Genomic DNA, 22,087 nt, shown 5'->3' on the forward strand with positions numbered 1-22,087 from the left:
CTTCATTCTGAAATCTTTACTGAAAGAAGCAATATAAACAGAACGTAATTATTTTCTGTCTCTCCAATTACCTTGCATCATATCTTGTTTGCCAGACTGGTGAGGGTGTGGACTGGTTTTTGGCCTCTGAGTGGCTCTCGTTGAACTTGGTCGCATGCCAGGAGTGAGGTCTACTCATGGGTTCATTTCTCCTGTGGGCAGCAAACGGGAACGAGAGAAGGATGGAGAAAGATGTAGAGCAGAGGAGGAAAGATTAGAAAGCAAGGCAATAAAATGTTGCTTTGTGAACAGCTGCAAAACGAATGGCAAACACAGATCACCAAGCAGCACTACAACTATTCTGAAGGACAGTAAAGTGTCAAAACATGATAGATGATTATGGAAGTAGTGTAATGATCATGCCAAGAGACAGAGAAGTAGCCTGTGAGCATGCCGATGTTGCAGTCATTCACCATCAACACAAAGTTTTTCCAACTGTCAACCACAAAACCTGACAAACACCTACAAAAACCATTAAATATCCGTAACCACAAGCCCACTCTCTCAACACTCATACCACAGCAACATACCCTTTAAATCGGTTCTTTCTGGGATGCATGAAGTGAAATAGACATAAATATATAATTGTTACTGAAACTGCCACAACAACTAAACAGAGCCTCTTATAAGAAGTCGAATACATTGTCCTTATGAGATTATCAATAATTCAGTCCGTGCATAGATTTTTTCTATAGACATTTCCAAATTTTTGCAAAATCTTAGACTACCAAAAACAACAAAATTTGGAACCGATGCTCATGAAATCCATACTTAAAACAATACTGCAAGAACTAATGAACAGGGTTCCCACAGCTTCCAATAAATTTTCAAATTGGATAAGAATTTTTAAAAAGAATTTTGAGATTGCACTCATAAAGAGTAATTTATATAAAAAAAATATTTTAGAGAAATTTCTATTATTTTTGCCATTCATTTTGGATTTGAAAAATAAGGCCTGGAAATTTTAAAACAATTATAAATTCCCTAATATTTCCAGGTTATTCATGATCGTGGGAACCCTGAATAAGGAATGTGGAGCATATGCAAGGTGGAAAACTATTGGATGGAAATTAGAAATTCTGATGGATGATATCACAAGGCCATGGAGGGAATATGATTGTAGATCATTATGACTAGGCTGGGTGGTACAGGAAAGGAAGTGGGGTTTCTTGTGGATACATTGATACCATACCTCATGGAACTTCGTAAAATCTTCGTGAGAAAGCTCCGGGCCATATGCACGTCGCTCTCTGATGGCATTTTCTGTGCTACAATATCCACCATTTTCATCTTCCTGAAGGGGGTTAAAAGTGGGAGGGACACATATAGTCGGAATCTCTTGAGTTCAGTAAAATTTGACAGGGACTCTAGTGCTGAATTCCAAATGGAGACATGAAAAGCCATCTCTGTGATGGGAAAATACAGACATACTAGCATGGGCCACAACACTGGCTGTAATTAGTCAAGCATTATACGCAAGAACACAAACACAAATATAGCCTTGCATAAAAAACATAACCAATTCAGACAAAACGACCACAAAATGTTATATTTAAGATGTTATACTGTATGAAAAATACACTGTAAAAACACAGACAGTCCACATAAATGAAACCTGTGTTTTTAATGCCCATGCCCAATTGTTGCAGACAGAGTTGAGAAGCACATGCATGCAAAAACTTTAGCCATAAGGCCATTCAGGAAAACGCCAGCACCAGCACTGAGAGAGGGTTTAAAAAGGACAAAAAAAAAACCAATTAGTCTCCCTTTAGTCTTCCTCTTAAGGTGCAAATACTGTAAGATACTACTGACCAGAGATCTGCAACTTACAAACAATCGCATAGTGTGAATAGTGGACATTGGGAGACATCTAGTGGTTAAGGTTTAACACTACCATTCCATGTGAAAATGTATGCCATAAAATAAAATAAAAGTAAAACTGAGAAAAAGATGACAAGTAATTTGTTAAATATTACAACCTCTTTCCAGGATCTGTGCATGCAATGTTTGATGGCTGCATGCCTCTTCTTTTACATATGTTTAGCATGAAACATTCCTCAGAATGTTGCCCAACATCTCCCCAAACTAAAGAGTCCACCCACACCTGACCTGTGACCTTTAAGTTTTGAGAGACAAAACATTCCTGTCATTTCTGAAATGCAGTCGTTTGGTTTAGTGATAGGATTGTAAAAACAGAAATCCATCTCCTTGAATTTCCAACAGTCTAAAACCCAAGCTTGTGCAACTCTCCATGAGACCGGAGGGGTTAGAACAACAGTCAATCAAAGACATGCAGTGCTACTCCATTAGACCATGAGGTCAAGTGCCAGTCACCCTCTAGCCAGTAAACAGTAAGAGACATTCTTCGAAATACAAGGAAAATAAAAACAGCCATGCTAACCCAAATATCCTTGACCCCAAAACATTTGCTTAAACCAGCTTTGGCTACCTAAGCTGATGTTGTCTAAAACAAGATGTCCATGTTCATCCCTGTCACAGGTTTAAAAGATGGCGGAACAGATTAAACGGCAAATTATAGACAGTGGCCCAAAAGACACCCTCTGCTTTTGCTCAATGCTGCTCTCTTTTCTTGTGTAAAAGTTTCAAGTGTGTATGTGCTCGCCACACATGGGGCTAGCTATTCAGATGCTAATGACATTCTCTTTATTAGACGTATTGTCAGGGCTACAGCTGGTCTAGCGCAGATATGCCAGTGGTCCGAATCAGTGGCGCCCAGGCGGAATGGAGGCCAAGGAGGGGGGTTCGGAGGGGAAAGTCCCCCACCGACGTTTTCAGAACAAGGCATGTTCAAAAACAAACAAATCACTTCTGAAAAGACAACAACCAATCCAAAGCCTGATGCAAATCATTCAGCTTGGGTAAAGAGTTAACATCCAAATCTTATTCACAGGACGAACCAACAAGAAAAAAAGTGTTCAAAAGACACCTACGTGAAAGATCAGCAAGCTTTTGAAAGGGAAAAATTTTAGTGTTTTACTAATATATGGTTAGGATCTGATGCAGTGTTTGAAACCCATCAAATGTTGCTTTTTGGTTTGCCAAGATAAATGCAACAGGTTTCATGAGGTCAAGTTTTAACACCATTTACTCGTTTACAAAGTCGTCTGAGGGACAAGCTGCACCAAAACTTAGATTTCACAAACAGTAAAATAAAACGAGACTAAACAGATGCCAAGATAAAAGCAAAGGAACAACAACAGGTGTGAGACAAAGACGGCAGACGTAAAAACAGACAGCTAAATGTAAACTTCTAAACTCACCAAACAATCCCTCAAGCAAGTAAGTTTGCCAAACAGGTCCCTAAATGAGCAGACCTGAGACGCTTTGATGGATGAAATGGTACTGAGAGCCGGGTTTGCTCCAGTGGACTCCCCAGGCAGCGCATTCCACATTCACATCAAAGACAGGCCAGGACAAAGGGCCCTCCATAGACGGCCGGTCCCGGACCGCAGTGCGAGTCTTTTCAACCATCCACTTCTTCCATATGCAAGACTACAGAAAAAGGTAGCCTTGACAAACCCCATGTAGAGATCTGATCATACGAGCCTTAGCACATACACTCTTAATATCTACTTCCAGTGCTTGTGTGACTGTTGCAGTCAGGGCAGATCTCTACAGGGATTATGGTGATTTTACCCCGGGAAGGAAGGGGGGAGAGAATGAGAAGGGGGCTGTTGTCATAGCCAGTCTCCTTGAAGCAATCTAGCAGCTTCTGTCTCCCTATTGGCTCAGGGATGGTATGCTAATGCACAGTCGAAAAGGGCCAAATGTTCTTGCTGAACCCCTCTTGTGTAGCGGTTCTCTGTTTCTTCTATTACTATGGCAACAGGTTGATTTTTGCAGAGTCTTAAGTGCACTGGTTTGTCAAGCGGGTGAAACCACAGAAAGAGATAATAATTGAACTACATTTTAAAAGAAAAGTGGATTTATTTCAAAATATAAATGGATTCATTGCCATAAACTGATCAATCCAACAATGAATATTCAGTAGTGGCTCTGCACTACACAACACTAGAGTTTTACTATTGAGGCACCCCACTCACTGACGGCACTAGACATCACCATGACCGCTGACCTCAAACCCTAACCCTCCCAACCCCCGAAACCGATCATGTGACCAGTAGATCACTCCAGGTCTGACAAAAGCCATCTGGTTAAAACAAGGCTAGAGATCTCAAATAATCAACCTGTTAGCTTTGTAAAACAGATCTCTAAAGAGTGAAGCTTGACTGTGATCGGAGCTTGACCTACAAAGTTTCGAGCTTGATTAAAACTTTTCTTGGCATCAAAACAAGTGGTCTGGTGACAGGCAAGAAGATTACAGAAGAATTGCTTTGGCCTATGCCTGATGGGCGGGCTTTTACGAAATCTTTCACAATGATCTATTGTGAGACGACTTCTCATCCGCGCATTCCAGACATGAGGCCATTCCTAGGCATTAACGCTCCCATAAACATTGCATTTTTCTCACTGCCTCAAAAAGGTAAAGCAGGCAAAAAGATTTGTAAACTTGTAAAGATTTGTAAAGCTCTTATTTTAGAGAGAAGAGCCATTCAAAGCTGATGTTTATCAAGGAGACAAGAATAAGTGTTTAAGGAGAGATGTCCAACAAGATCTTATCTGATCCATCTGGCTTTGATCTAATGGAAACCACACTTTGTTCAATGTAATATTGGACACAAGGGGACACCGCTAGAGTTTTGGCCACATTGGAGTCAGTTATTTAACCTGCCGTGGAGTGTCTGCACAAAGGCCTTCTTCAGAACGCATCTCAATCAGACGGCTAATACAGGGCCAGGAGAGGCCAACCGTGAGGAGCCTGTAATGACAGGCACATTCCTGAGCTGCATGTCATACCAGCCAAAGAACCGATAGCCGTCTAGTCCTCTGCTGGGTTCACATCTGCGTCTCTTTTGTTTGGGTGTACAGTACTAAGATATATCAGCATAAATCATTTCGTAAACTTACACATATTATGTGTTACTATTAGGCCTGAACAAAAAATAAATTGATGGTTTGCTTACTCCGGGTTTCCTGCATGTTGATGTGATTAAGGATGCCCTTGGTCTAACCTCAGCTAACAGTGTAAGAAGCAAGAAAAGTGCACAGTAATCAGACTTAGAAGGTGACCAAAGGACTCTAAAATCATTGCTCCATGCCAAAATTTCTTGAAACGGTAAGCACAGGAGACTGAACCCTTCTGTGCAAAGTTTTACGTTCCAAAAGACTTAATATGACCTGTAGAGCAACATCTGATCACAGACCTAGACTGAGAACAGGGATTAGCTTGCAGTGATCTGATAAATAACTGAGATTAAATAAACAGCTTGCATTACATTCATAGAAGAAAATACAAAGTTCGACCTCATTTTGGAAGAATACTTTGCCTGGTTTCTTTCAGAAAACACACAAAGGACATCACAAACTCTCTTTCTTCTTTTTTGTCTCTTAGTTTAACGTTTCTTCCTTTTACTCTTCCTTTTGATCTGTTATTAATTACTCTTTTGTAATTACTACCTAATTTAACGTTTTATAGTTACATGTAGAGTTTGTATGTTCCAATTCCTTTGCAATAAAAAAGTGCTCCTCTTGAGCATAAAAAAAACTTCATTAAAACTTCATTTTGTCTTCATTAAAGACCTGATCATCATAAAGACAAATATCACAGCTAGTTCATAAATCTGTGTTGCAAATTGAGAAGACATACGAGAACTACCTGATTCATACTCCTTGTACACTGAAAAAAATGTTTCATTCATCCAATTAAAAAAATTTAGGGTAATGATTCACATCTATATTTTTTAAATTGAGCCAATGAAAAATAAATAACTTGCCCTTAGGGCAATTTTTTTCAGTGTACATGTGCAATTAATTAAGAAACACTCAAGAATTTACATTACATTTTTTGCTGTGTATTTTTTTAATAAACTAAAAATACAAAAATAATATTTTTTCCAATAAATTTTTTAATTAGTTTACATTTTGATTAGCCCTGATATTATTACACTTTAATCATCAGACTTAAAAGGTCTGAAAAAGTGGCATCCATGTCAATTTTGATTTCATTATGCATCATAAATTATTATGAAATAATTATCAAATAAGAATACTTATGACATTATGAATTTGATGAATGGATCAACTAACCCAGAATTGTTTGAAAAAGAATTACAATGATTAAGTGAATCATAATAACCAAAACTAACACTAACAGTGTTAAAAACATTTCTGGTTTCCCCTTCCGAATGAGGCAGTTTCAGGCAGACAAATCCCACAGCACCATCTTTCCCATGTACCTTTCACTTTCACAGGCTGCTGATGTAACAGGTGTCATAGCAACTAAAATAAAAGAACGGCTTCAGAGGGATCTCATCACCATAGCACTGTAAGAGCTTGTCCGAATGATTGTTTGATGCTGCTTCCTGTAAAACCAAGCCACCTGCTGTTAAAATAAGACCTGATGTCCACAAAAGGCTTTTTTTTTATTTCAAATAAAAGCACTGAAAAAAAACAAACACACAATCAGGTTTCTGAAATATTAGTTTCGCTCTTGACTGAAGTGCAATAAAGTAGGAAAATATTGTACTTCTAAGTCATGAAATCCAGACACTACAAAACTGGAAAGGTTTGCCAACATATTCACATTTCAAAATTTACATACCTCAATAACACCTGTACAAAAAGTCTGAGCCCACTACAACATCTGGTTTGATTCAGTCATGATGTGCAACTACCATTAGTGCGACTGTGGTTATCCGTATTTGATTATTTTTTCTCCTAAAATACTTGTGAAAACAGCGGCTCTTCCTCTAATGCTAATGAAATGTGTGTAACCCACGGGTGTCAACTCACCTTGCCAATGGACCGTTCCACAAATCATTTTAAAACAGGGTGGTTCAAGGATTAGCACCATGTGAAATTGCAAATTAAACACCACTTTGGCATTTAGGTAGCGCTAATTCAAAAGTTACAGTGTGAAATTAAGAAAACAAGAAAGTAATTTTATTGGATCACTGAGCACCTCTATAAAATCACATGCAGATGACTTGACTTCACCCCTGCTGCGGTAATCAAGTTCAAGTCATCCTCTCTCAGTTAATGCCAATTATGCCATAGGAGAGATTTACTAGTTATAATTGGATTCTGAAGCTCAGAGTGACACAGCTCTTGTCACTATAGCCACTCACCTATTTTAAGCTATTGGGCAGAAGCATAGGGTACACAGTGCTGCCATAAATTTTGGCATGGCAATTGTCTTAGAAGGGTCTATTACCCAATGCATCACTTTAACATTTAAACTACACCCTGTAGCTGAAATATTTAGTCATTTAGATGCAGTTTTATAGCTGAGTAATTACTAAAAGAGGGAGGAAAAATGTTAATGTCCTATTTTAAGCAGGCTTTTGGAACAATTCTGCAACCAAAGTCTGTATTTAAACCAATAGAAGAAAGAAACCCATTCCAGCTGCATCCTGGGAAAATCCTTCATTACTGATAGTTGGTCTATTGCAAGAGGGATATGGATTCTTTTCTTCCTTTAACAGAATGCTAACAGGAAGTGTAACACAAATGTCAACACATTCCCAAAAATTCAAGGAATGAAAAGAGCAATTTTTCTTAGGTTCGGTCACTCCAGGATTATTCAATTATTCTACTATCTACAATACCAGGGTACAACATTGTTCACCAGCCAAATATATTAAATAGAATATTTATATAATACATAAAATAACTATAAATATACGTTTTATGTTGTGCTCACTAAGGCTGCTTTTATTTGATCAATAATAAAGTAAAACAACAATACTGTGAAATATTATTATAAACAGTTCTCGATTTTTTAATGTATAGGATAGAAATAATGAATATGAATGAAGTTCAAAAGGGCAGCATTTATTTGAAAAAAACAAAAAACAAATTTTGTAACAGTATAAATGTCTTTACTGTCACTTTTGATCAATTTGTGTCTTTGCTAAATAAAAGTATTTTTCAAGAAAAACAACCTACAAAAATGTCATTGTACCCACATACAGAGATTCACTTCTCAGTTAAAAGTGTGTACTTATTTATTTAAAAGGATAGGTTCGCTAAAAACTAATTTTTGATTTATGTTTGAATCTTTGCATCATCCTTTTTTTATTCACTTTAGAGGCACTGCAGGTTTTTAATTTCCCCCATATAAGACAAAAGGAATTATTAAACAAATGACACTCAGGTTTTTCCATACAATGTGATTCTACTGTTTTGAGCATTTATTTTGCTAGATAATTCCATTTGCGCTATCATACACATATCATGTGTTATGGCTCTACATCACTAGGTGGCAGTAGTCATTCTATGTAAGAAGCTGGCTACAGAAGAAGGACTGGCTTCTGGATGATCTGTTTATAACAAAAGGTCTCTTGGGTCAGTAATGTCAACAGGGCATTCAAACACGTCACAATCGGAAACAGCAACAACAACAAAAAAAAAAAACCTTTGTTTTTGTCAATAAACTATGATTAATTAAACTTGCTCTCCTGAGGTCTTTTTCCAATCAAAGTTTCTGAGAATAGTAAATGAACAATCAACAAAACTTCACAGAATACACATGTGAGAAGATAATTTATGAGAATGACCGAATCTGAATCACAGACACAATACACATTCTCTTTGGTAGTTTCACTGGGGAATTCAAGGTCATTTCAAGACAAGCCAGTTAGCAGACGTTCCTAAAACAATAACAGCTCACAAAAAGATTTCTCTGAATCAGTCACAACTGAGTAACTCCAGACACACCTCTGTCACATGACTGCCTCCTCTCGTCTGTTTCAAGGACTGTATGTGAAGTCACTGTTTGTTTCTAAATTCAACAACTACAATATTCATGCGGAACATGCGCAAAAAAGTCACTTCAGACATTTTCACTAGTGACAACAATGTTATTTTCATTAATACTTTCGAGAATCGCTTACTCTTTCCTTGAGCAAAACAATCAGTATTTACATTACTAAATAGAACAATGGTTCTCAGCCTTGTGAAATATTGGAACAAAACCATGCATTTCATGCATTCAATCAGCTCATCTTAAAGGGTTAGTTCACCCAAAAATGAAAATTCTGTCATTAATTACTCACCCTCGTGTTGTTCGAAACCCGTAAGACCTTTGTTCATCTTCGGAACACAATTTAAGATATTTTTGATGAAATATGAGTGCTTTCTGACCCTCCCATAGACAGCAAGGTAACTACCACGTTCAAGGTCCAGAAAAGTACCAAGATGATCGACAAAGAAGTCCGTGTGACATCAGTGGTTCAACTGTAAAGTTACGAAACTACGAGAATACGTTTTTGCACAAAGAAAACAAAAATAACGACTTTATTCCACATTTTCGTCTCTACTGCGTCACTGACGTCATTACGCCGGATCTGGGTCATACTGTCGTGAACGCGCGATGAACCACTGATGTCACACGGACTACTTTGTCGATCATCTTGGTACTTTTCTGGACCCTGAACGTGGTAGTTACCTTGCTTTCTATGGGAGGGTCAGTGAGCCCTCAGATTTAATCAAAAATATCTTAAATTGTGTTCCGAAGATGAACGAAGGTCTTACGGGTTTGGAAAAACACGAGGTTGAGTAATTAATGACAGAATTTTTTGGGTGAACTAACCCTTTAAGTTTATCTGATGCTTTTTGTAGCACATCTGTATTATTGGTTTGTAGGGCTCTTCTAACAGACTAGCAATCTCTGACGCTCTCTTTTCTAATAATTTATAGCTAAAAATGTTATTTTGCCCCTTTGAATCGCTTCTTCTTATTCACCAGTTCCAGATGTGGCTTTTTCTTTGAAACTCAGCACAAAAGGTTTAATCCCAGATGAAACTGCTACTTGGCATGTACTTTTCAATGAAGCTGCCAGCTGAGAACCTGTGAGGTGTTGGTTTCTCAAACTAGAGACTCTAATGCATTTGTCTTCGTGTGTATCTGAACCATCCGCATCCATCTCTGTCTGGGTTAAATCCAGTTCGCTGCTTTTGTTTAAAACATCAGTACATACACTCATAGAATAGCCTTTGTTTCTTGAAGGAACAACAGATTGTGTGTTTATATAGAGAAAGCTGAATATTTTTGAAACCAAAATAAAACTTTGAAAAGCCCAAATAATCTAGAAACTGGGTGTTTGTTGACTGAAGACAGATTTTGCATTACACTTTCCACCCTTTTTATGTAACAGTACTATAGAATCATATTGCTCCTATTGTAGCACCAGACAGGACAGTCTTAAAAGTGTGGATGAGTTATCTAATCCACAAGCAACAGACTCCAAATCCCATTTTAATCACACTGACCATAATCCCAATATCTCTGCAGTTAGATTACCTACTCAGTGGGGCATCTGGGCACATTGGCATTCACAGAAACACTCACTTGTGCATCATGCATGAGCGACAATATTTAGTGTGTCATAGGATGTATTTCATTCACCTAAGAGTTTAGTAATCATGTTCATTTAGGTTAGGTAATCTAATTAATCACTGTGTGACATATAACACTTGTATTACTATAGTGAACAATCATCGTATATACAATCGGAATGTGTAAAAACCAGTTAATATAGTTCATCAGTATTACTCAATATTTTATTGCGTAAATAAGTGGTTACATTAACACAAAAGTATGACTAATTAAAGGTGAACTTAGTACTTTGGTGTGTCGAGCAGTATCATGCAAAACCAATTAAAAAATGTTTTCAGTTACCAATAGCTTTGTAGAAATTCACAGTTAGCCATGATTCATTACCAAAGCAAACGTTTACATTAATACATGGGAACAGTGAAAAGTGAATGGCACTGGGCTGGTCATGTGATCTCACATGATCTAAAAAAAAAGGGGCGGGGGGGGGAAAAGCTTTTATTAGGCTACTAATATGACAGCACTGTTAACTAAAATGAAAACTGATGATAGGAATCATTTTTGCTCATTTACATAAAGCTAAAGCTAAAATAAAATAAAATATTAAATGAAAAATTTGAAATGTAGCCTTGGGAACTAACTAAAATAAAATAAGTTTAAGTGGAAGCATACTAAAATTACTAAAACTAAATATCAAAAATAAAATAAAGTTTAATATTAAAAAACAAAAACTCATAAAAGCAAATGACAAAAATACTAAACCAAACTAAAATGAAAACTGAAGATATAAAAATAAAAGTTCATTTAAAATATGAATAAATATTATAATACTACATACATTATACTAAAATAACACTGTATGAGTCTTAATATCATGTGATCCCTTTTAAACATTTTCATTTCTTTGTATAAAATATTTTAGTAAGGAAAAACTACCGAGGGCACCTTTAATTTAAATTATAACAAATTTCTTAATATGGATTTTAAACTTATGACACTGAACGATGTACTATCCAGGCATACAGATGGCCTTGATCCAGCATAAATGCTGTGTTCTCTATTTGTCCAATGCCTTGGTCATGCCAAACTAAACAATCTCTCCAGCTCATACCATGACCTCATAGTTTCAAATGAAGTCAGAATATGCAAAACAGGCACCGCCTACATATGCAACAACTTCCTATTTCCTCATTTCATAGTCAAACACTTATTTTGCTTAGGCCTTATTCAGACATACATTCTCTTTCAAAAAGTACACTGTTAAAAGCCACACATCGCCCTCTGCTCAGGTTGGGGCACGTGGTATGCCGTGCTCAGGGTCATTTTGGTCACAACCCAGTGATCTGCCTCTGGCTGACAAAATATCTGACAAATTTGTCTTGCAATTATAAAGAATTATGACAATGACACATGCTTCAACAGGTTTTTAAAGCAACATGAGGGTGGAGTGATGTAACAGCATTTTATTTGTTAACTGTATGTTATACAGTGGGGTTCAAAAGCCTAAGACCACTTTGCGAATCTGGGATTCAAATATTGATTTATTTTATAGATATTTTTGATGCTTTACATTTAAAGAAAACGTTTCACTCAAACTGTAATGCTGGCAACACAAAATAGAATTTTCATTTAAAACATTTTCATAAGTGGATCCCAGTAGTTCAGATTTGCACTTGCCCTCCCAACATTTTCACTGGGCCAATCACAAAAATTATAAACTTTATATACACTACCATTCAAATGTTTGGGGGACGGCAAGATTTTTAAAATGTTTTTGAAAGAAGTCTTTTATGCTCACCAAAGCGGTGTTTATTTGATCAAAAATACAATAAAAACAGTAATATTGTAAAATATTATTACAACTTAAAATAACAGTTTAAAGTGCAATTTATTCCTATGATGGCAAAGATGTCACATGATCCATAATCATTCTAATATGCTGATTAGGTGCTCAAGAAGCATTTCTTATTATACAGTTAGTTAGATTGTGCCGACATTGTGCCAACGATGCCAAAAATATTAGATTGAGTCTCTACATCAGGAATATTAGATCCAAACTCAGGCACTGGATCCTGTCAGAAAATATGCATTTTGTCTAATATTCAAAATCCATCAACAGAGTTCTGTCTGTTTGCCAAAACCTGTTAAACATCAAGCCTTGTCTAGAACCAAAAATCAATGTTTTAATGCATTTTGTCTAGTACCCAAAAACTGATCTACTTAAATTTTTTTGTGGAAACCGATGATGCATTTTTCAGATTTTTTGATGTTTTCAAAAGTTCAAAATAACCATATTTATTTGGTTCTCGGACCCCAAACATTTAAAAGAGTTTAAAAGATCAGGCTATTCATAATGACAGCCATTCAAAGCCAATTTGAATGAGGTTCACACCTCTTGTTAAACACACGAGTCTGCAGACTGCCCACGCGTGCCCCACCTTCCACTGAGGTCCAGCATGATATGTTATCTGCTCTCTGTGTGCTAATTCTGACTCACTTCCCAATGAATTTATCCGCTATAGGCACAGGAAAATACAGGAAAATGTATGCACAGTTACAAATAATAAACTATTTTTGTCCACTTGAGGGCTTAGGTTCTCTTGATTTAAAAATCCAAACATCATATCACGAAACATTCCTGAATTCTTTTGTTATTACTCTACTGGAATGCATTAATCCAACTAAATAGGCTGTGAGTAGTTACGTGTCTGTTCAATAATGTCAACCACTTGATTGCCTAATCGGAGCACATTCGTTTCACTGTTGGAAATACGAAACCGTGACTCAGTCCTTGGTTATAAAGTCACATTACACAACCCCCATTTCATTTGCCATTTACAATAAACATTCCTCCAGTAAAAACGCACATGCCAAAGCCAAATGCCATTGATGATTGACAAGAGGTGGGTTTGATTCAATTCATAGTGGATTTAATTCATAACTATGCTCCATCCCATGCATTAAAAATCAAGTACAGTGAATCGTCAATAGATTTTTAAGTCACCTTAACATAGAATTCGAATCACCTTCTATCACCCGCAGTAATGGCTCTGTCCAGTAGATAAACACAGGCAGTTTTTCTCTCTGGATGACATTGTTTGTTTAGCAGTTATGCTGTAATGCGACCAAACACACTTTGTGTTCCAAGATAGGCCAAGCAGAGACAAAGAGGACAGTGTTTGGCACACAAAGACGTGGACTGACCAGCCTGCTCCTCTTCAACTGCAATGAGCCAATGTAATGCATGTTTAACAGAAAAATACTATGTGTTTCATAATGCACATTTTCCTATATAGACAAGATCAAATCAAACCTAAAACTGTTGAACATCCATTTATTTAATTTCTCACCAAGAGATCACGTTGTAAGTGTTGCTGTAAACATATGCATACACTGCTTTCAAGGTGAGAAAACCTCACCTTTGTGTTTGGGGTTGGAAAAGAGCAGAAGTCGTGAGAAAAGCTGATAACAATCAGACCACGTGAATCAGGACCAAATCACTTCATTTGCATCACAGAGTCGACACGCGCTCTGTACCCGCAGTGTCCACTGGCTGAGAACATCACTTCCAGCCCGCATGCAAATCTACTGCATCAGATAGAAACTTCATATAGGGTTGTTAGTGAAAACATAGTGGCCGTTCACTTTAATGTTAGCTTTTGACTACTTCAGTAGAAACTGGAAGGTTAGATGAGTTCAGAAGATGCATTATTTGATGTTTCAGTTAGAAAAATAATAATAAATGGCATTTTACTGGAGCTAAAATAACGTCTGATGTTCAATGACTACAAACATGACTGAATCCTGTCACTTTCACTTTCCAAAGACTGTACCATGTTCCGTATTTAGAAACGGAATGATTATCAATTTAAGTTTTCATGAGAACATACAAATTCCATGTCAAATAGGTAAGAATATCCACCAACAGAACAAAATTAATTGGAAAAAAAAGTGTTTTTATTAGTTGGGAAGTGGAACCAAAAGTCGGGAACCATATTTAAGATTCTAGGATATATATATATATATATATATGTATATGTATATATAGCATTATTTGATGTTTCAGTTAGAAAAATAATAATAAATGGCATTTTACTGGAGCTAAAATAACGTCTGATGTTCAATGACTACAAACATGACTGAATCCTGTCACTTTCACTTTCCAAAGACTGTACCATGTTCCGTATTTAGAAACGGAATGATTATCAATTTAAGTTTTCATGAGAACATACAAATTCCATGTCAAATAGGTAAGAATATCCATCAACAGAGCAAAATTAATTGGAAAAAAAAGTGTTTTTATTAGTTGGGAAGTGGAACCAAAAGTCGGGAACCATATTTAAGATTCTAGGTAATATATATATATATATATGTATATGTATATATATATATATATATATCCCCAAGTAATGCCTCCAGCATATACTTTCAGTATAAAGCTGAAATGAAAAATAAAATTGAAACTGCTTCAGTTTTATTTTAGCTTTCTATTCCTCTATCTCACAGTGTGTGCTTGTCAGTTGTCAGAAAAACAGCGATCTGGCAGAACTGGACTGTCAAGCATTCAACGGCTCCCTCAGCATCAGATAAACTAGTGATGCAAACAACACCAATCCCCAGCGGCTAAACTCATTCACTTCCGACCTGTGACGTACATTTATTCATAGGTGTTTCTACCTAACAGAGCAATACAATATTGATGGGAACACAAATAGTCCTGCTCAAAATATTTAATGCATCTTTTAACATATGAAACAAAAACAACAACAGTAAGCAACCACGTATATCTTACCCCAGAGAGGAGGAAATGTTAAAGATCCTGTTTACACCTGGCATTAACATCTGTTTCTGACAACCTGATCACAAGTGGGCAGCATTGAATGCCGCTTTCTTTCCTTGTGCCCTCGTTCAGTCGTAGCATGCATGTAAACACATCACAATTGTGGTGTAAATGCTATTCCACCCTGATCACCTGCCAATCAGTCATTGTGCTAAAACTATGATTCTAAACCTTGCCAAATGGCTTTAAAAAGTTCAGTTAGTATAGGGGCTTGAATAAAAAATGTCCCATCTGCAGTGAGATTAAAATTTGGAAGCAACAGTCTTTCGACTTTCTGTGCTTGCTTATCTACGTGCAATAACATGCTGACGCAGAAAGTGATGCATGATCAGGGAACCTCCCCTCAAAACCTATATATATGTGATGCATATTAGGTGAAAGTAGCTTGACTGATCAGATTCCATAGACAGGTCTTAATCTCAGGTGTAAATCGGGCCCAACAATGATAGTGAGGTTGAATATAAATTACCTTTTCACCACCAGGCTGAGAGTCTTGTGGGAGCCCTTGATTAGGCAGATGGCCTCTTGTCTGTAGCCGCTGAGAGAAATGTTGTTGACGTTGATGAGTTCATCTCCAGCCTGCAGTCTTGCGGTTGCGGCCTTGCTGCCCTCTTCCACCTGTGACACAGACACAAAACACTCAATCATTCTCAATCAAATCCCTCTGTTTCACAACCATACATCACCGAGATATGAATAGACCTGTACTAATAGCTCTCCCTTTGTTGAGAGATTGAAATTGAACAAACTACGACAATATTTGGACAAGCATTCATCTTTTGTAAATGACCTAGCCACTGCCAGGCAATGTAGTGCGATTACGCTTAGTTCAGATAGGGAACAAAAATCTGGTTTGGCATATCCAACTTAATTCAGTTAAGTTGTTTATAGTGTGAACAGCAAAAAAATAAAAATAAAACATAAAAAAAGGAAATCTGATTTTTACACACCCTGTCCCAACCAAATTGATTTTTGGTTTAAAATCTGGTTAGGTTTCAATGTGAATGGTCACATTTTTGCTTTATCTTTTTCACTAAAAACTATAATACATCCATTGTGTAGTTAATAATGAATGAAGCATCCTGTTTCAAGTAGTACATGCAAGAATATGCAAATACACAGTATATGAAAGAATATGCAAATACACTGTATATGAAAGATTATGCAAAACACAAAAATGCAGCAATGCAACAATGCTTATGTTATTCAGTACCATGGCACAATGTTACAATAGACATGAGCAGAGATAAAGATCAAATTTTTGGCTCGTTCCTTCGACCAAAAATAAATAAATCTCAATATTCTTTGGGATTGGAATACTTTGACAAAATGTGTGTGTTTTTGTGCTGACCTGTTCTGGACTTCCTGAAGCTTTTCATATTGTTTACAATTCAATTCGTTCAAACCATCTGATTCATTTAGAAACGAAGCAAGTGATCATCTTCATTAATGGGTAATTGAATCATTCACTGATTCAAAAATGATTTGTTCAAAAATGCAAATTCATTCAGTAACGAAACACATCTTTGTGTTGCAATGGCTCTACTCCATATTTTATTTGAAACTATTTTCGTTGGCATTCTAACTGCATTCTGCAGTCAATGCTTGGACTCTCAAGGCGTGTTTTGTTTGGTTTTTGCAATGTGAATGACATCTCACACATCATTAAAACAACATCACACACCTCTCCTAGACAGAACTATGGTAAGCAGTGTACACATACTGTATGAAAGAAACAGATCTGATTTTATCATGTGCAAAATGACAGTGTGGACAATCAGTCCTAAAGATCCGATTTGAAAAACTAGAGTGAACAAAGTCTTAGAGCATTTCCTAAACAACTGCTAAGTCCAATGCCAAATACATTATTTGTTGTGTTCTACCCTTAAATGACCAAATGAGAAAGGCACGTTCACCTTTCTAAATCAGCACAGGGGGGCAAGTCATAAGCTTTCCACATCAACACTTTACCTCCAGAGCCGAGCTAGAAGCGAGTTAATCATAAATGATATGTAGCCAAAACATGTAGCCAAATAGGGGGTTTGGTCTAAACTAAAGTAAATTCCTGACATGATATGTAATGCTGCTCTATCTTCCAGTAAACCAGTTATCTGCTATTTGAGCCTTTACCCCAAAGTTGATCATGGCTGTTCATTATTTACTTTCCAGGTATGTCTACTCATCAAACACGATCCTCTCTGGAGGGATAATATTCATACACAGGAATGTACTTTTATCATAATACGGTGCTATTAGTAACATAACATTTTTAGAAGGTCAACTTTAAGCTCAAATGGACAACAAACCTTGAGTGATTATTCTTGCTTGCTTTATCACCAGCTGTGGTTAGATTCAAGCACCAGTCGACCCTATAATAAACCATCTTATTGCGTATACGTGCATGGTCAAGAATGTACAAATGTGGCTATTGCAGTTATTCCTTTGTTGTATGTGGTCTTTCTTACATTTATTATTTTAACAGCAGCAGGACTCTGTGACATCCGGACTTAAGAGCCCCCCTCAGAGTTTATAAAAAAAAAGGAAAACTTTAAGCATGCCGAAATAAGAAGCACTAGAATAACCTCAAATGTTAATGTTAAACAGGCACGCCAGTGGGTGCCCTCCTCTGGCATTCCGCACCATACTGAGGGAATAAATGACTTAGAACAATGGAAATGTTCACTAGAAAGGTATCAGACCCACATAAGCATAGCAAACACTGTCGGAGCATCGGGATGAGGGTGGGGGTGTCATTTAATGGGAATGTGAGGCAAAAGCAGAGGTGAGAGTGAAATAAGACAAATATTTTCTTCTCTGTATCATGTATATGCGTGACCTCAAAACACATCCATGCAGTCTAAGTCAATATCAAGTCCAAATGCTAGAGTTCATGACAAGTCCATGACCATGAAAATGTGGTTCTTGGACTGGGACTTGAGTACGGTTGAGTACTACAACACTGACTGCCAAACTCACATGTCATTTACATGGTACTTCAAGGTTTGTCAAGGAATACCATGGTATTACCATGGTACAAGTCCAAAAAATTGGGGTATAAAACTATTTGATTCACTGGTTGTGCATTCAAAAGTCATTTTAATAAATACATAACTATTTGTGACCCTGGACCACAAAACCAGTCATAATGAGATTTATAAATCATCTGAAAGCTGAATAAATAAGCTCTCCATGGTTTGTTAGGATAAAACAATATTTGGCTGAGATACAACTATTTGAAAATCTAGAATCTGGGGGCGCAAAAAAAATCTAAATATTGAGAAAATCGCTTTTAAAGTTGTTCAAATGAAGTTCTTAGCCATGCATATTACTAATCAAAAATTACGTTTTGATATATACGGTAGAATATTTACAAAATATCTTAATGGAACATGATCTTTACTTAATATCCTAATGAATTTTGGCATAAAAGAAAAATCGATAATTTTGACCCATACAATGTATTGTGGTTTTGTGGTCCAGTCCAGGGTTACATTTCAATTAATGATTCTATTCAATTCACTGGTTTTCAATTAAAATTCAAAAACCATTTTTGCAAATTAAGAACAATTTTATTCTATTTCAGTAATTTTACAACACATTTATAAGATCCTTAAATAACTCCTTCCTTAGACAAGAATTTAAAAAAAGAGATAAACAAATTCAGACATCAGCGCATATGAATCAGAATGAAATTGATCCAGATCTATAGTAGGGCTGGTGATAGGGCCAAATATATTTTACATCATTTGATATCGATATTTATCACAATATTCATTTAATACCATTACTGGGGAGGAAATGCATTCCACACATTTGTTACATTTTATAAATACACTAGACTTAAGACTTAATGTCAAATAAGGTGCTGCACAACAGTATTTATATACTGTATACATTAAAACATGGATGAAAATCTCTTGATTGTATAGTATTCCTTAATAACAATAATAGTAATACATTTGTCATAATTTCTTCAAGTTAAACCAAACCTTTATTTTGGTGGAGTGTTGTGAAGACTGTCCTTATACAGTGCCGTGAAAAGGTTTTTGCCCCCTTGCTGTTTTTTTTTAAAGTTTTTTGCATATTTGTCACACTTAAAAGATTCAGATCATCAAACAAATTTTTATATTACACAAAGATAATGCAAGTAAATACAAAATGCAGTTTTTTAATGATGATTTCATTTATTAAGGGAAAAAAGCCTTCCAAACCTACTTGGCCCTATGTGAAAAATTAATTGCCCCATCCTGTTAAATCATGAAAGAACTGTGATTAACCACATTATTTTAGAAAGCTGAGTTAAATTTCACTAGACACACCCAGGCCTGATTACTGCCAGACCTGCTGAATCAAGAAATCACTTAAATAGAACCTGTCTGACAAAGTGAAGCATGCTTAAAGAGCAACACATCATGCCGCGATCTAAAGAAAGTGAAAAATACATTATAAACAAAATAGTTGCCATGCAGGCCTCACTTGCCTCAGTTAAGGTCAGTGTTCATGATTCAACAATAAGAAAGAGACTGGGCAAAAACGGCATCCATGGGAGAGGTCTAAGGCAAAAGCCACTGCTGACCAAAAAGAACACAAAGGCTCATCTCACATTTGCCAAAAAAATATTTGCAGCTTCAGGACCTGGATGACTTGCGATGTAAAAGACTCATTGCCAGTTATTGCAAACGCTTGATTGCAGTTGTTGCTGCAAAGGGTGGCACAACCAGTTATTAGATTTAGGGGGCAATTACTTTTTCACGTAGGGCCAGGCAGGTTTGGACCGCTTTTTTTCCCTTAATATGGTTATGGTTCTGAACTATGATTAATCATTATTTCAAAACTGCATTTTGTATTTACTCGGGTTATCTATGTGTAATATTAAAATTTGTTTGATGATCTGAATCTTTAAAGTGTGACAAATATACAAAAAAAAAAACAGGAAGGGGCAAAAACCTTTTCACGACACTGTATAGTGAGACAGCAGGCTGAAATTGTGTTGCTCATTCACACAAAGACACAGAACTTTTCATCAACATCAATGTAGGCTAAATATAGAAAATTACTCAAGTTTATCAATATCTTGGTTTAATTGTTTCCCAATAAATATTTTCCTGCAAAAAAAAAAAAGTATCATCCAGCCCTACTCTATGGTATTTATGCGAGTGCATTTGTCAAAGCAATATCATGGCATTTTCCAACATGTATCATAATCATAGTATCGACTTGGAGTACTATTTAAATACAGTGGTAATGGCTCCATGGTTCACTGTTTTATGTGCTAATGGCACCCCTACAGCTCCATCAATCTGGTGGTATTTCCAAAGAATTTTTCAAAAGCTTGAAATAAGTTCCATGACCTTGCTTTCTCGGCGTGGGGTCTGGAGTGTGGGGTGAAGTGAGGGAAGGATGTGGCAGAGAAGAATGCGGGAGTTCTGTCGACTGGTGTCCTGTGCTCTACGCTGACAGAGCACTGAGCTTTAGAACTACTTTACAGCCTATCCTGCTGCATTCAACACACACACACACACACACACACACTACTCAAAGTACAAATGTTCTTCCAAGAGACATCACCTCTTCACAATGGTGCTATTGTCAAATCTTGACAATGAGAGTACATATAATACACACCGGGAGCTATAACAGGACTATGCCTGCACAGAACAATAATATGACTAAGGGCTTTTTTGTTGTTTCAGCTGAACTTGATCGTACACTAAAGAATCTGAGTCGACTCCAGCTACAACAGAAGTATTGAACTATACAGATTAAGCTTTTTTGAATGAACATTGTATCCTAGCACAAACAAAAGAGCATGAGCTCCTTGTGGCTTAGCATCAGGAATGCATCTAAATTCCTGCCCCTCTTGGCAACAAAAAGACTGAAGACAGGATTTCCAAAAAAGTTTGCTGCAATCACATTTCATTAATCGAGAGGCCTCCTATGCTCCTAAAGAGCATTACGGAGTTTGTTTGGGGAATGGACAACCCCTGGATGTTTAAAATATCAAGATATTCATACATACTGGGGATGCAAAATATCTCAGTCCTATATACTATATTTCTTAATTTATTTGTATTGTTTATATTGAATATATTGTCTGATATTGGATAACTTTTATCTTTAATTATGCATGATTATTTCCCTTATTTTTACATCAAGACTACATCTGCCATCATCATATAACACTCACTTTAAAGTTAATCATTCAAAGCACTAAATTATCAATGTAATCTTTAGCAAATCTTAAAATGAATATCAATCTTTCGTACTGCACATTATAATGTTGCGATGCCTAAATTCACTTGTAGCTTTTTAAAAAGATTGATTTCAGATTTTAGTATTTTGTTCATTTATTTAGACACAATAGTATAGAATTTCAGCCATTTATTGGTTTATAATGAATAACCTTATCAAGACAGATAATCTAACATAATGTGATTTTTATTTATTTATTTAATTCTCTGTAAAGAACTACACTACCCATAACTGCTTTCGAGAGATCCACCAATCAGAGAAGTTGCAATTGGGTCTCCTCCCTACAACCTTATGCCTAGTTCACACTACAGGATTTTAAGATCGATTTAAGCCCGATTTGCAAGTTAATGAGCTCACCGACAGGTCGGGCTGTGATCGGGTGAAAATCAGCGGGTGATTGGCAAAAATCTTCATTCAGCAAACAGCTTGCAGCGCTAATTTCTTCCCGACATCCATTTTCAAATAAACAACTCCTGTTTCACGTGTTGTTTCGAGTCATTCCAATTCTCGCATGTGTTTTCGTGACAAAACGTGTTTTGT

At 36.5% G+C, this 22,087-nt stretch overlaps 1 protein-coding gene and 1 long non-coding RNA gene across 5 annotated transcripts in view; both read right to left on the reverse strand.

Moving 5' to 3' along the window:
- The window catches only part of LOC107709199 (protein Shroom2-like), a 49,880-nt gene that overhangs the window by 13,375 nt on the left and 14,418 nt on the right, over positions 1-22,087 (reverse strand). The window contains exons 4-7 of one of the 4 annotated variants that reach the window (XM_016513634.1): positions 15,765-15,913; positions 1,232-1,333; positions 570-587; positions 72-191 (exon numbers count right to left, since the gene is read on the reverse strand). In XM_016513634.1, coding sequence (XP_016369120.1) covers positions 72-191; positions 570-587; positions 1,232-1,333; positions 15,765-15,913 — 389 coding nt within the window. Of the gene's footprint in view, positions 1-71; positions 192-569; positions 588-1,231; positions 1,334-3,320; positions 4,556-6,721; positions 6,854-15,764; positions 15,914-22,087 lie in introns of those variants that run through there. The other 3 variants (XM_016513632.1, XM_016513633.1, XM_016513635.1) reach the window with 3 other exon arrangements.
- LOC107709200 (uncharacterized) lies at positions 7,448-15,266 on the reverse strand. Its single transcript, XR_001636467.1, has 3 exons — positions 15,212-15,266; positions 8,632-8,635; positions 7,448-7,460 (listed from the first exon to the last, which is right to left on the reverse strand). It is a non-coding gene; the product is annotated as an uncharacterized LOC107709200 (long non-coding RNA).

This window comes from Sinocyclocheilus rhinocerous, unplaced genomic scaffold (genome assembly GCF_001515625.1).
Source record: "Sinocyclocheilus rhinocerous isolate Xijiao unplaced genomic scaffold, SAMN03320098_v1.1 scaffold55, whole genome shotgun sequence".
NCBI classification, from domain to species: domain Eukaryota; kingdom Metazoa; phylum Chordata; class Actinopteri; order Cypriniformes; family Cyprinidae; genus Sinocyclocheilus; species Sinocyclocheilus rhinocerous.